The sequence below is a fragment of the Leptodactylus fuscus genome, chromosome 11 (assembly GCF_031893055.1).
Source record: "Leptodactylus fuscus isolate aLepFus1 chromosome 11, aLepFus1.hap2, whole genome shotgun sequence".
Lineage (NCBI taxonomy): Eukaryota > Metazoa > Chordata > Amphibia > Anura > Leptodactylidae > Leptodactylus > Leptodactylus fuscus.
In genome coordinates this window covers 36,077,173-36,092,954 of record NC_134275.1, presented here as the reverse complement: position 1 = coordinate 36,092,954, position 15,782 = coordinate 36,077,173, and the positions used below count along the sequence as shown (strand labels likewise).

Sequence of the window (15,782 nt, the reverse complement as noted above, 5' to 3'; positions counted from 1 at the left end):
GGGGTAACTGCAGAAGAGGTAAATCCTAAGGTCTCATGTACACAACCATGAAAAACACATCGATTGTGGGACGACTTTGTTCTGGATTTACCTTCAAAGCAATCATGTCTGGCTTGAATTACGGGACCTTTGCTGCTTCTGACTGACCATTTGTATCCAACCGACATAAGGATCAGTTTACACTTCAGAATCTGCTGCTGATTTTAAAGCGGATTCCGTCCTCAAATCAGCGCCAGATTCCAACCCGATTCTGCCTCCCATGGGTGGCAGAGAGCGGAGCAGGACGCTGAGAAAATAAGTAACCCACTTGCTCTTGCTGCGGATTTCAGAGCTTGAGACATTCATGTGGGGCCAATCAATGGTGGAATGTTTTTGGCCATGTGGAGCCAGGGGCTTGAAAATGAAGAGGAATTGGGGGAGGGGGGACATCTACCTCCAATTCCTGCTCATTTTCCGATGTGGGAACTCACTCTAAGGTCCCATTCACATGTGGGAAAACAAAGAGGAATTTAGGTAGCATTCCCTTCTATGTTCCATCTTGCTGATTAGGCTTAGATACATGGGGCTGATCAGCCGAGTGTCCCACGTGGAGGGTTCTGCGGATAAATCAGCTGCCGATTCCGCAGCAACATCAAACAGAACTCTTATTTTTTCAGCGTCCTGCTACAAATTCTGTCTCCCACTGAAAACAATGGGAGGCAGATTCAGGAACCCACCTCAAAATCAGCGCCAAATTCCTCTTTGTGAACATATTACTCTGCAGCACAATTATGGAGTCTACTGTCAGGTGGGTGGTCCTAGATTACAGCAGAAACACAGGACCGCCCACTTGACAGTAGAGAGTATTACTATGCTGAAAATAACAAACGATTGCTCAGGAATGGTGGGGGCTTGAGAAAGAACTCCAACTGTGTCAAAATCAGCAGAGCAACTCCTATTACAGGGTGCAATGAATTGGAGTTGGTGAAGATGGTGCAAGGTCCTTTTTAAAACACAGGCATGAAGGGCGGCACACAGAAAAAAGGTAAAAACTGACAAATCACTTTCTAAAAAATCATTTTATTTGCAAAACAATCTGCATAAAAAGAACAATAAATATAGTTATATCTATTTACAGGCTTTGCATAAGTTAGAAACAAACAAAAGCAAACGCTCGGGGGAGACAGACACAGTGCGCTGATGAAGACTGCCCCCTGGGGTACCACCACCAGACACAACAGTCACACTGAGGACCTCTCAAAGGCAACACCCTGGTGTCTCAGTCACACAATATGGCCCCTATTGGCTAAAGCAAGCAGTGCTCTGTATTCAATGAGTCCTTCCTCCAGGGCTGGTCCAGTAAGAGGCTCAGGCACAAGCACATAGAACATAAAAGCACACACATACAGTATAACAGTATATCGGGTGACATGAACGAGAAGTGTGCACTACGGTATTGTGATTCATGGCAACCAATCAGAAATCCTGCTGGTTACTATGGCTAATACCGCCGTTATCTACCACCTCTTTCCTGCCATATAGCTAGAATATACATCCGCACAGTGTATTATCTATTAGTTCCATATTATACAGCTGAAGGGAACAAGGCCGGGGCTGTATACGGTCGCCCTTCCATAGTTTAACACATGTCATAGACAGACCCTGACAGATGACAGGAAGAAGGGAACAAGGCCGGGGCTGCACATGGTCACCTTTCTACAGTCTAAGACCGGTTATACGTATACCCCAATGGACCAAACGGAGAAAGGAACAAGGTTGGAGTTGTATACTGTTGCCCTTCCACAGACTAAGATGGGTCATAGACGGACCATGAAAGATGGCGAGAAGGGAACAATGCTGGGGCTGCATACCATTGCCTTTCTACTGACTAAAACAGGTCATAGGTAGACCCTGACGGATGACAGAACAAAGGTAACAAGGCCTGGGCTGTATACTGTCACCCTTCCCTTCTATAGTCTATAATAGGTCATAGCTGGACCCCGACGGACCACAGAAAGAAGGGTACAAGGCCTGGGCTGTATACTGTCACCCTTCTATAGTCTATAATAGGTCATAGAGGGACCCCTATAGATGACAGGAAGAAGGGATCAAGGCCTGGGCTGTATACTGTCACCCTTCTATAGTCTATAATAGGTCATAGCTGGACCCTGACGGACCACAGAACAAAGATAACAAGGCCTGGGCTGTATACTGTCACCCTTCCCTTGTATAGTCTAAGATAGGTCATAGTTGGACCCCGACGGACCACAGAAAGAAGGGATCAAGGCCTGGGCTGTATACTGTCACCCTTCTACAGTCTGACATGTAAGAGCTGGACCCTGACGGACCACAGGAAGAACCAGAAGTAAGGCACTTATACAGTTCCACTGAGGTAGGCAGTGCACTGCAGGGCTGGTGAAGAAAGTAAAGAATTCTCAAATCAATATGGCCGAACTTGGCATTGCTTCTGTATTGTGGAAAGAAAGTGCTAAAACAGTAAATGTCATTTGTTCTGATAAGTCTATGGGTGTCATCCAGTGACGTAAGAGTTCCCCAATCCCACATCTTCTGATTGGATGGGAACATGGACTAAAATCCTAGCCGGAGACCATTATCCGCATCTCCAGGTGATGATCCCGTAACTCATTACTATGGGAGGTCGGTGAAAGTCCTGCGACATGGAATCCATTATAGATCTGTCACTTTGTTCTCCACCAGAGCAGAGATCTGTTGCAGGCGGTATGCCAGCTGCATCTTTTGCCCACTGGGATCCTCCTCCAGAGCTTGGCTTATCTGTGGAAAAAGAAAGAAGGGTTAGTGGGGTCTACTCATATGTGACAGAGGTCATCATGGCGGCGTTAGCTATACACACATGGCTGAGATGGAAGCCACGTGGGCTGGGGTAAGTCTAAGGGACAATAAAAGTGCCCCTTCACCTTCAGAGATGTGGCCCAAACAGTCATTCATCTGACAGCCTGACCCCCTTCATACACATGCAGCCTCAACTTGGCAGAGCATGCAACAGTTCTGAAAGGAGAGAGGAGAGTGAACCGCCCCCAGACCTCTCCAAGGGAAACAAAGGACTAGGCAGGGTAATATTCGGATGGAGATAAGTGGCTGCCAAACACAACAACTGACGCTCATCTCTGAGAAAATATTCCAGATTGAAATCCAACCTGTCCAATTCGTTTCTAATGATTACAAAGTCAAGGACTGTCTCCAAAGAGCTCAACTCTATAGTTAGAATAAAAGAGTTTTCCAGGGTAAATAAGTGATGCCCTATCAATAAAAGACTGGCAGGGGTCTGGCATCCAGGCCCCCAGCTGATCAGCTACAGTATTTGGGTGATTGCTGTCGCTTCTTCAGTACTCACCAAGCACAGCGCCATACATCGTGCAATGGCTGTGCTTGGTATTGCAACTCAGGCCAATAACTTGAACAGGACTGAACTGGGATCAGGCCATGTGACTAATGAAAGTGATGTCAATTGGCGTATGAAGCAGAGCTCTGGGAATGCCACTTCTGCTTCAAAGAGATGATCCACAGGGCCTTGAGTGTCAAACCCCCACAGATCTTCAATTGATGACCAATCCTAAAGATAGGTAATCAATTAATAATTCCTGGGAATCCCCGTTAAGGTCAAGCTTGCACAACCATAGGTGAGGATGAGGAAGCTCAGGGTGTTGTTTATATCTGTAATCGATTTGTGTAGTCTGCTCAAGATAAAATGCTATAAACGTTGTACTTACAGGATCATAGTACTTGTTTATATAGTTATACAGCTCTTGTAGGGCAACCAGAGAGTTCAGGTCATCTGAGTGTATCTGAAAGGAGACAGAGGGGCTCATATTTAACATATAATATACATATATACAGATATAGATTCCACTGCATGCCCTATAGCTCAGGCCCTGCAAGCTACATACTCATGATGCCATGTTGAAATGAAGCTCCACACTAACCACTTTCTACGCCCATTTATTCCTATTTGTGCATAGACTTCTATTATAATGAAAAAATTCCATAAAAACCATTGAACCCGGGAGATTTGTATTACTCACCCCCGACAGCTCTGTGAGATAGGAGTTCATTTCCTGATAACTAGCAGGGGTGGTGTCTGCGATGTCAGCATAGTACCTATGGATGGAACAACATGATTGAGAACCCTAAAATTACAGATATAACAAGTTTGAAATAAATATAAAACAGCACCACACTTGTCCAGAGGCTGTACATGGTATTGCAACTCAACCACCAGTATTTTTAGATACAATAGCAGACACGAGCCATAGTCATGGGCAGCGCGGTTTGTAATCTTGTACAGGCCCTTTAGTGTACATTCACATGATGCAGTTAAAACTGCATTGGGAAAAAAAATACATTGAGTTTTGATGCATTTTTTGCTGTAGTTTCTTAATTTTGCAGGTAAGTCATATTATATAAATATGTTTCACCTTCAAAATTAAGAAACTGGACTGAAAATGACATCAAAACTGCTTGCCTGTTTGTCCTATGCAGTTTCAACTACGCCCATCCTTATGGCTCAAGTGGCTACACTCTGTTTTCCCTTAAAAACAGCATACCTACTGTTCTACTGCCCCTATAAATATACCCCCCAGACTACTTGGGGTGCTGTATGGTGAGTCGTAATTGGTCTATCCTTCTAGGTAGATTGGATGAGATGGATCACCTGGCTGCATACACAACACACGGTCAGAAACATGTGGTAAATGCCGCCATGTCATGCACAATTACCATAGAGGATGCGCCCTTGAGCAGCCCCCAGATTAGTGATCTAGGCCCATTTATATTGTCGCTCCGAGCATTGAGACCCGCCAAAACCAGAAGGCCAGTAAGTCTTCTACAATGGTTGGGTATGTACTTACTTCTCCACCAGCTGCTTATATCGTGGGATTTCACGGGCATATAGTAATTTATTGACAGGTGAGTCCTACAATGAAACAAGAACATTCTCATCTCAGGTTGAATATTTATCTCTCCACAAATACGTATATAGTGTACATATCACCATCTATCAAACATAATATACACATAAATATAATATACACATAAACATAATATATACAAACACAAAAAAATCTATGATATCAATTTCTTCCACCATCATCATTATTATATACTCACTCTGCCCACTTTATGTTCGGAGACGGTACACGAGTCGATGAAGGTCTGAGCAATGACTGAAAGGATGGAATCCACATTCTCCGACACCTCAATATCAAAGACCATCTGAGGGTTCTTCAGTATAAGCACCCAGAACCTCTGCATCAAGCTGTGGCCAAGCAGAGAGTCAGATGTTCCTCGGGGTTCATTATTATTACAACTTTTTAGTCTATGCCTTATGCTTTTATTACATCAGCGAGCCTCCAGTTATGTGCAGAATACATTATTGTTAGAATCTGTATGTACTCTGCTCCCCCTAGTGGCGGCTTTATACCATACCGTATATATTGAGTAAACTAGTGAGTGCAGCAGGAACTGGGGAAATTGAGCCTCACATAAAAGAATGAAAATGAGGTAACTTGCTGGCCAGTGGAGGGGTCTGACCGCTGTAACCCCGACCAATTATAAGAACTGGGAATGTATGTACTGACTCTGTTCATTCTAATGGGGTTGCCAGAGGTAAGTTATTTACATCCCACTGCTACCTCCGGCAGGCCCATTGAAATGATCAGAGACGTACATTTTTGTTTACTGACTGTAAAACACCACAGTTTTCGTGATCGTTAGAGATCCCACTGATCAGCAAGTTACCCCCAATCCTGTGGCGTCTTACTATGGCTGGAATACCCATGTAAGCCATCATTTTTCTTTATTAATGTCATTCCTTGCTGAAATACGGGGGAATTTCCTGAGTCCTTGTAACAGGAGGAGCAGCTCTGGAGCACAAACTTCTGCTCTAAGAAGTGAAATACTGTGCACACTAGAGGTAAGTTATCATGGACCAAATGCAGCAATGCAAACCACGATACATGTGGATGGGGATTTAACAATGACATCCACATGTACCAGCCACGTCAGCCCAACCTAACTGTACCCACCTGTGTGTCTTCCAGATATGAACTGTCTCCTTATCTGCAATGCCATGTTTCTCAGCCATTTCATCCAGGAAATCAAAGAAGTATTTGATGGCGATGGGGACAGGTCGATTGACTCCCAACATCGCCTGGAAAGTGTCATCTACAAACTTCTGCAATGTTCCCTGCGAGGGGTAAAGCTAGGTAAGTCTCTGCTGGTGCACATCAGACACCTTCACCCCTGCTAGCCATTCTTCCGTATCCTCACCTTCATATACAGCAGGCGTGTTAGGTAGATTTCTGGAATGGCTTTGGCGCGCTCTCTCTCCCGTAAGCTGCTCCGCCGCTGTTTATACACTTCTGGCTCCTCCACAGATTTCACCAGGTGCCATATTCTGATGCCACCCTCATCACCATCTTCCAGCATTGGAGTCTCTGATACGGACAGAAGTGATAAGTAAGAAAAGTGATGGGGGATGGACGCAGTAAAAAAATTTTTTGGGGGGTTTCATCCAAAATAGTGACCAGACACCCTATCAAGACCACATAAATACAGGCTCCCTAACAAGACTCTTTATAATAGACCCAATACACCAACACAGCAGTTCTTTGGCTTCAGGACCTGCACAAATCTCATCATGTGACCATTTCTATGTAGGTCCTGCAGAGGAGGGGGCGGAGTGGCATTGTTGGTCCTCCTTCTCTTCTGTCGTCCTACTACTTTCCTTCCTCCCTGTTTTATTAGTCTTTCTGGTGGGTGATAGAGATGAGCGAACACTGTTCGGATCAGCCGATCCGAACAGCACGCTCCCATAGAAATGAATGGAAGCACCTGGCACGCAGACTTTGCCGGTGGCCGGCCGCTTAACCCCCCCGCGTGCCGTCCGCTTCCATTCATTTGTATGGGAGGGTGCTGTTCGGAATGGCTGTTATGAACAGTGTTCGCTCATCTCTAGTGGGTGGCTAGGGTGCTATTTCAGAAATGCTGGGGCTTCCTGATACACAGTCTTCAAATGTATCTGTGTCCACTAGTCTAAGGACACAAATGCTATTGTAAACTGTGTTGCCCCAAGGGGGACCAGTGCCAATGTGGCTTAGCAGTGCTACGGTAGATATAACAAGTAAGAAGGGAAATACTCACTTTCTCCCCCCATGTAGTTGTTGCTTGTTGTCTCACACTGATTATTATGAAGCCGGGGTATTAAAGTTACAGTTGCAGCATCTGGAACCTGTTAAAGTAGAAGAGATTGGTAAAACTTGGTGTGATTGACAGTCACAAATACGTCCCCAAACCTCCAACTTTCAGGGGCCAGAGAGAAAACCTGCGGCATGTGCAGCATACTGCGGCCAAACCTCTAACTCCATCCAGTCCCTTTGTGCCCCCATGCAGTAATTGGCTCCTCTTTTGTGTAACACATTGATGAGGCCTTCTAATTGCCTCCCCACAGTATAATGCCCCTTTAGTGCCCCCACACAGTATAATGTTCCCTCAGTGCCCCCACGGAATATAATGTACCCTTGTGACTAATATACAGTATAATGTCCATTTTTGGCAACCATACTGCATGATGCCTCCTTGTGGCCCCCACATATTTTAATGCCCCTATCAAGTATAATGCCCTCCTGAGGACACAGATAGAACCGAAATTGGGACATGCCACTCAGGACATTACCCACTGAATATGGGATAGTTTGGGAGGGATGCATCACACCTAATCCCATACCTTATAATGGTTCAGTGTATTCAGCCTCTTCCATTGACCCTGTGCTAGTGACGTCAGGTCCTCGTCTGAGAGTGTCAAATGGCCTGCCTGACCAGAGCGCCACTCTGTAGAGACAGATATATATTACAATTCAACTTCTGAACTGTACAATAAGCAGCTTGACGCACAGGATAGGTTACCAGTATGAAAAACCCCTTTAATTCCTTTACAGCACCACTGCAGGAGAAACAAAGTATTACACAGTTCCTAGTGAAACCATACAGAACTATATTATAAGAATGTAAGTGTAGATTTATCCTACTAATCCTTACCCAGGTCAAGTGTATGGACAGGAGGTCGCTGGGAGAATGGAGATCCTTTGTAAACATGGTTCAGGATCTTCCTTTTAACCTGTGTGATGGTGTCGGTGTCCAGCACTTTGACCGGCACCTGCTGCACTTCTGTGCCATTCTTCACTATAACAGTTAGCGTCATCGGCCGACATTCAATATCCTCCCTCAGGAGCCGACCATCATTCAGTGTGCGCTTGGCTTTACCAGTCACTGCGTCCACCGGACCTTTGTCCACCTGATACATAATGGCGCGGTATAACTTGTACAAAGGCTCCGCTGCAGCCTCCTGCGGGGAGGAAAAAAGGTGTATGAGTGCTTAACACTATAAAAAGAAGCAATAAAAGATGGAGAAACTCATAAAAATGTCAGATAACACTAGTGACTGGTGTATGCTACAAACGATGAAGAGACTACAAAGCTCACCCTAGTGCCACGGCCTCTTCAAACATCTGACAGTGGGGTTGCCAAGAGTTGGACCCCCCCCACAATCTGATCTTGACAGCCTATCCAATCGATAAACCATCTATATTTGGTCCCTGAAAACTCCTTTATGTCAGTCAAAACAAATATTGTAGGCTGCAGGTTTATAAAATCTTCAACAAAATGGCTGCTCCCGTAAGAAGGGACATTTTCACTGTATTAAACCACTAGTTATAATTTATCAGCTGATTATACAGCCACATTATTAAAGGGGTATTTCCACCTAAGGGTGCGTTCAAACCTGCGTTGTTTAATCTGTTCTTTTGGTCCATCGAAGGAACAAATTAAACAATAAAAGTAGATCAATCCAAGGCCCTAAAGGGCCCCACTGACTAGAATAGGGTCTGTCTGTTAGCTGCTGTTTTTTCCCTGACATCGCCGGATGAAAAAGTTGGCTTGCAAGTCCATCATTTCAGACAGACTCTGTGCCCGACAAACTCCGACACAGATGTGAATATAGGCTTAGAACATTATGGCATTCTTTTAGGACTTTTGGGGACCCCAATGATCCAGAAAAAGAAGGCACTGGGGTCTCTGGATGAATTCTGACATTTTTAGATCATGGTGGCCATGTCTTATTAAAACTACTAACCCGAAGGAAAGCGTGCAGGCAGATGGACATCCAGTTGGTCAGCAATTTCTCCACTATAGTTTCAGTCCTGATAATAGAGAGAGGGGTTTATGTTCTGATATGAATGGTATCTACCAGGAACGTCTTTATGGGGGGGGGGCAGTACAACATTTACCTGCGGAGAAGAAGTTTGGGATTCTTGGCCACACACTGGTCTATCAGGTTACACAGCAGGGTCTTCATGACATCAGTCAGATACTCCAGTTTGCCATGCAGAGCTACAGTCAGCAAGGAGGCGGCATGACAGCGGTCACGTTGCGATAATGTGGGCTGGGCATCCAGTGTTTCGATCAGCTAGGATAAAAGGGATTTTATATTTTTAATACCATATTGATGTAATTTAAAGGAGTTCTCCAGGGAGTCTCATTTCAGTTATTTCTTCTGTTTTGTTTTTACTCTGGATTTGGGGGTCCTGGGCTGGTTCCCACTCCAGGTAATGTGATCAGAACCAACAACCCTGGGTCACGTCACCCCCTCCCAAAGTGATCACAGCCAGCACTCACTGGGTCACTCTGACCCTTCCCTTCTCTCCTGGATGCACAGGTAGATGCCAGTGCTATGTGGGCTGCTAGACTATACATGTGAAATGGAGAGAGTAGGAATGAGGGAGAGTGACCCAAGTCCGAGTGCTAGTTTTTAACAAGTGACTTGAGGTCAGAAACAGCCTGAAACGTATACTAAGAAACTCCCTGGACACCCCCTTTAATTCAGAAGACGTCAACTTTTTAGTAAAAACTACATCTGGGATAAGCCGCTGCTTGTACCTTAGTAAGGAAAAGCTTATTATTGAGCAGGTTGGAGAGCTGGGTAAGGCCTTGCTCCACAGTGCTACGTCTGTTCTCGAGAACGTCTAGGCTCTTCCTGAGCGGTGAGACAGTGTCACCAGGGAAGAATATCTTCTCAGTGTAGGTCGTGTAGTCCAGGAATGGGATGCCTGAGCCTTCAATGTCACTGGTGAGATCCATCATTTCTGTCATTAGATCTGAAAATGGAAAATACATGAATTCTGATATACAAGACCCAAAGCTAATGCAAGAAAAAAAATAAAAAATCAGAGATAGACGCGGGGACATTACCAGTAAATTCCTTCCTGCACTGGTCTCCGACACTGGTCTCCAGGTTCTCCAGCTGTACGAGGACCTTCTCATAATCCCTCTTTGCCTTCTTACTCTGCCGCCTGTAACAAAGCAAGCATTCCTATGAGTTATCCATCATATCCCTATTGTGACTCTCTCCTCTCACGTTGTGTTTCTCATTTATTATATAGTGCTGGCATAATCCATAGTTCTGTTCAGAGATCAGCAATACCAATCCTGATCGGTGGGGGTCTGACCTCTGAGACCCCCCTTTTTATATGCAGCCATGGGACAAGTGGCCAAACCTCTGGTGGATGCAGACACCTTGGTGGGAGTGCCAGTACAATACTGTACTTCAGCTCTCTCTGGTGCTCCCTGTTCTCAGGAGCAGAGAAAATACTATAAAGTGGACGGCTCCTCTCTGTGACATGCCTATTTTAGCATTCCCCATAAAACAACAATTCTGGACTATCTTATGTTAGAACTCCTTTGTTATTCTTCCTGGAAATAAACTAGGTGCTCTGATTTCCTTTGTTAGTAAGGCATTTCCCTACACTGTTCAATCATTGATAGGCGTTTTCAAGGACACACCCTACCAATATGAGGAGAGGTAACACCCAGTTGTCAATTTTTATACTTCCAGGAGGAATAGTAGAGGAACAACACCAAATAACGTTTTAAGTAAAACAGTTATTTAAAGGGGTTCTTCAAGTTTTTTTTTACGTGCTATAACTAGGGATTCTGGGCTGGTTCTGATCCCGGGTTATAAGATCCAACCAAGCACCTAGCAGGACACTCCACCTCCTTCTTCCTCTGCTGTTTTCTGCTGTGGGGTTGGAACCCACCCAGAACCCCGAGGTATAGAATCTAAAAACGTACATTATAAAAGACTCTCCAGAGAACCCCTCTCCTGAGACATGTCAGGAGACATTTAGTACATTTTAGGAGTGGAGGGAAAAACCAGTGTGCCTGGAGGAAACCCAGCTAAACATGGGGAGAACATACACCAACCAGAGACCTCAAAGATGCAAGCCATCCATGCTAACTACTAAGGCACCAGCTTCTGACACCAACCGAAATCTGTAGTCGTACCTGTACATGAAGATGATTATGAGCACAATGGGTATGAGCAGGGCTGCTCCAACTCCTATTCCAATTTTGGCTTCTTTAGGGAAACTAGACTGCCCCTCCACGTCATATTTCACTTGTCCGAGGTTGAACCGGAGACTTCCCATGTGCACCTAGGTAAAGGAGAGTATATGGCTGCTGTGTCTATAATAGGGCTATATATACACAGGGGAAGGGGAGGAGACCACGTAGGATGTTATGGCACATCGTGGACCCTTTAAAGATTACAAACCACAAATTCTGGCAGGGAAGCACTTGAGTCCAGCGGCTGCGGGGAAGTAAGAGGCGGCTCACAGTACAAGTGGTTGTGGGTGAGGGTCTTCACTGTACAAACACCATTTCCAATCATTGCTCGTACTTCTTGCTTACTGATGCCCGAATCCAATCCCTCGCCCTAAGAAAACATATAAGATGTGATTACTGTAACATAACGGATAGTGGATATATAAATATATAGGATAAGATTCAAGTGCACCAACAAGTCTTTACAAAAAAAAAAATATATATATTTTGGCCTATGGGGTGTGTATCGCTTCGGCCAAGCATGCATGTGTAGTCAATGAAGAGAGGGGAGTGCGCCAGCAATCTGTGGTGGTGACTTATCTCTCCTGAGAAAAAAAGGATCAAGTCTGACCCTTCTGCACCCCGACATCATCTGTCCAGAGGCCCCATAGACATCAGGTACGTGGCTACTGTGAGGTCTATTTTGGCCTTCAGGACTGGACAGACTTTTTTGCTTTTTTCATCTCCTTGTTCCAAGATCCATAACTTATTTTTTCCACTGACATAGCGATTTGAAGGATTCAGTTTGCTGTAACACTGTATTTTTAACGGTAACATTTTGGGGTACAAAAAATCCACTGAAGAACTTTTTTTTTTTTTTTGGGGGGGGGGGAGGAGATAGAGGAATAACAATTAATTCTACAATTTTTGTGGTTATTTTTTCTTCTATGTTTACATCATTCACCGTGTGGTAAAAAATGACGTGGTAACTTTATTCTGTGGTTCAGTACAATTACAGCTATTCCCAATTTAGAAGGGTTTTTTTTTTTTGTTTTTAACTTTAGCACAATACTTACCATACTGTAAGAGCCATAACTCTTGATCGAGTTATATGAGGGCTTATTTTTTGTAGCACGGGCTGTAGTTTTTATTGCTACTCTTCTGGAGTACACTCAACTTTTTGATAAGTTTGAATTTCATTTTTTGGAGGGCGAGAGGAACGAAAACATCCAAACATTTTTTATTTATTTTTCTTATCCCATTCAATGTGCAGGTTCACTTTTTAGTTTGGGTGGTTTTGGACACAACAATACCCAATTGCGTATAGGTTTATTATATTATTTTTAACATAATAAAACTGTTAGGGAAAAATTGTGAATTTGTATTTTTTTTTAACTTTTTAATAAAATTTATTAAAAATTTTTCATGGACTTGAAGATATGATCACTTGATCACACACTGTACAATACAAGACCATTGAATGGCCTCCAGTTACCCACTCACGCCTGCTACAGGGACTAGATGAGCACTTTGTGTTTTTACCTCCACATCCAGCACGTTCCCAGGCTTTAGGCTATACGGTTTACTGGGGTTATCACGGTTCAGAGGCTTCAGGACTGGGTTCTTCTGGTAAGTGAAGTTTTCTTTCTCCCCGACACTGTTGAATGGAATCCGAACATTGTCTAGTACAAATAAGACATCCACAAGGATGGAGTTGTCGGGGACAGACGGTGAAATGCACTCCATGACTGTGGAGGAGTTCTGGTAACAAGGTTCACTAATCTAATGAAGGAAGGAACAAAAAAAATAGTAAACGTAATGAAAGAAAGAAATGATAGAAATTACAATGTTTGAGCTGATAATGTAGCCGGATGACCATGACTAGCCCCACCTCCTGGACAGGACTGGGTATGAACTCCCTCTTTCGCCCCCTTTTCCTTCTTCTTTTCTCCTCTCCAGGCTGAGGCTCCTCCACTGGTGACCGCACCAAAGCACACAGATGTGGAATCTGAACAACATCCAGGTTCTGACCATTTACCACAATTGTCCTTCCTCCCCTGTGGAAGATGCAAGAGAAGATAAATGCAACACTAATACAGGGAAAGTTGTGGGCGAGGCAGGCAGGACTGTCATTGTATCTCCTAGGAGTCCTGTCAGGATTCACTCTGCTTTATACTCAGAAATACTGATCCAAATCATATCATCCTATATGTCACAGAGCTCAGCTTCTCTCCCCTATGATATAATCCTATATATCACAGAGCTCAGCTTCTCTCCCCTATGATATAATCCTATATATCACAGAGCTCAGCTTCTCTCCTCTATCATATCATCCTATATGTCACAGAGCTCAGCTTCTCTCCTCTATCATATCATCCTATATGTCACAGAGCTCAGCTTCTCTCCTCTATCATATCATCCTATATATCACAGAGCTCAGCTTCTCTCCTCTATCATGTCCTCCTATATATCACAGAGCTCAGCTTCTCTCCTCTATCATATAACCCTATATATCACAGAGCTCAGCTTCTCTCCTCTATCATATAACCCTATATATCACAGACCTCAGCTTCTCTCCTCTATCATATAACCTATATATCACAGAGCTCAGCTTCTCTCCTCTATCATATCATATAACCCTATATATCACAGAGCTCAGCTTCTCTCCTCTATCATATCATCCTATATGTCACAGAGCTCAGCTTCTCTCCTCTATCATATAACTCTATATATCACAGAGCTCAGCTTCTCTCCTCTATCATATAACCCTATATATCACAGAGCTCAGCTTCTCTCCTCTATCATATAACCCTATATATCACAGAGCTCAGCTTCTCTCCTCTATCATATAAACCTATATATCACAACTCAGCTTCTCTCCCTCTATCGCATAACCCTATATCTCACAGAGCTCAGCTTCTCTCCTCTATCATATAACCCTATATATCGCAGAGCTCAGCTTCTCTCCTATCATATAAACTTATATATCACAGTGCTCAGCTTCTCTTCTCTATCACATAAACCTACATATCACAGGGCTTAGCTTCTCTCCCTATATCACATAGCCCTAAATATTACAGAGCTCAGCGTTTCTCCTCTATCATATGAAAATATATATCACAGAGCTCAGCTTCTCTCTTCTATCTTATGCTCAGATAGGGTGTTAGAAATGACCTGATTCGCTGTACATTGGCCTGGCTGCAGTACCAGGCACATCCTTAGACATAATTAAGCTTTTCAAATACTAAAGGGGCCTTAGCCTCCAGATCTGTCAAGGATCCTTCATTATTTTGATTGCTGGGGGACAGACCTCAATATCACCCTCTGTTGGCCTATCATTGGGATAAGTCACTGATATTAAAGTTTTTGGTTTGTACCCGTAGAAGGCTGTGGAAGGTGAAGCAGATGAAATTGTTGGGTTTTCTGTATAATTGTACAATGTGTCCTCCAGACGTCTTATTGTTTTGCCATAGAACACATGGATTGGAATCTCCTGCTGGACAGAACTGGGGCTTGTAACACAATATAACTGATCTTCTAATAAATCCCCAAACCTGGGAAAGACAGAATAGTGAATTATTTCTTCTGAATACAGATGACTCCAAAAAAAAACCCAACCACATGAGAATATACTACTAACACTTCACAAGGCAAATCCCCCACTGTCATAGTTATCTGGTCACCAGTCAGCAGCTTGGAACCAAAAATGGTGATCACTGTCCCACCGGCCATGGGACCTCTTAGTGGATCCAGACTCTGAAGAATGGGGTCCTGTAGTGGAAGAAAAAAATGTTACTAACATGAAGGCCCTAATGTCAATTGCCTTTAGTAAAAGCAAATGGAGCAGAGAGAGTATACGGAATCATGAGGGGTAATTTGATTAGTGGAGGTCCAGGTGCGGAGACCCCCAAAAAGGCTAAAGTGAAGGTGCAGAAGTGCTCTGCTTAGTGCTGGTTTCCATCTGGCTTAAATCAGATTTGCTTCAACCTATAGAAAGTATACAGGTCCATACACCTCGGAGGAGAGCCGAGCTAAATGCTTTTGCCTTATATCCATGGGGCCTTAGCACCCAGACCCCCATCGATCAAGACATGTCAATCATTTGAGGAAACATTAGGTAGCCTTACATTACAGTACACTTTACACTATGTGCCTGTAGCCACCACTAGGGGGAGCTCACTGATTACATATTTATACAGTTTATAAGGGTGATCCAATGCGGTAACAAGGGCATCAGAAGCCCCACTCACCCGCGGTGGCTAATGGTGACCCCACTCACCCGCGGTGGCTAATGGTGGCAGACTATTGCAGATTTGTATGTTACGCTGGCCACATTATGTGTCCTCATCCTAAATCTGTAAAAGCACATAGAGAGCTCCCCTAGTGGTAAC

The 15,782-nt window shown here is 44.0% G+C and overlaps 1 protein-coding gene across 3 annotated transcripts in view; it reads right to left on the bottom strand.

Annotated features, from left to right (window-relative positions):
• Positions 1–1,824: 1,824 nt before the first annotated feature.
• PLXNB3 (plexin B3) overlaps positions 1,825–15,782 on the bottom strand; it is a 58,202-nt gene continuing 44,244 nt past the window's right edge. For all 3 annotated transcript variants that reach the window (XM_075260426.1, XM_075260427.1, XM_075260424.1), the window contains exons 16-35: positions 15,032–15,162; positions 14,769–14,945; positions 13,283–13,448; positions 12,934–13,173; positions 11,621–11,782; positions 11,353–11,501; positions 10,261–10,361; positions 9,949–10,166; positions 9,300–9,478; positions 9,146–9,212; positions 8,053–8,359; positions 7,742–7,845; positions 7,159–7,246; positions 6,286–6,452; positions 6,042–6,202; positions 5,125–5,272; positions 4,866–4,930; positions 4,041–4,116; positions 3,729–3,803; positions 1,825–2,772 (exon numbers count right to left, since the gene is read on the bottom strand). In XM_075260426.1, the coding sequence (XP_075116527.1) occupies positions 2,668–2,772; positions 3,729–3,803; positions 4,041–4,116; positions 4,866–4,930; positions 5,125–5,272; positions 6,042–6,202; positions 6,286–6,452; positions 7,159–7,246; positions 7,742–7,845; positions 8,053–8,359; positions 9,146–9,212; positions 9,300–9,478; positions 9,949–10,166; positions 10,261–10,361; positions 11,353–11,501; positions 11,621–11,782; positions 12,934–13,173; positions 13,283–13,448; positions 14,769–14,945; positions 15,032–15,162 (2,886 nt within the window). In that variant the 3' untranslated portion in view covers positions 1,825–2,667. The remainder of the gene's footprint in view (positions 2,773–3,728; positions 3,804–4,040; positions 4,117–4,865; positions 4,931–5,124; positions 5,273–6,041; positions 6,203–6,285; positions 6,453–7,158; positions 7,247–7,741; positions 7,846–8,052; positions 8,360–9,145; positions 9,213–9,299; positions 9,479–9,948; positions 10,167–10,260; positions 10,362–11,352; positions 11,502–11,620; positions 11,783–12,933; positions 13,174–13,282; positions 13,449–14,768; positions 14,946–15,031; positions 15,163–15,782) is intronic.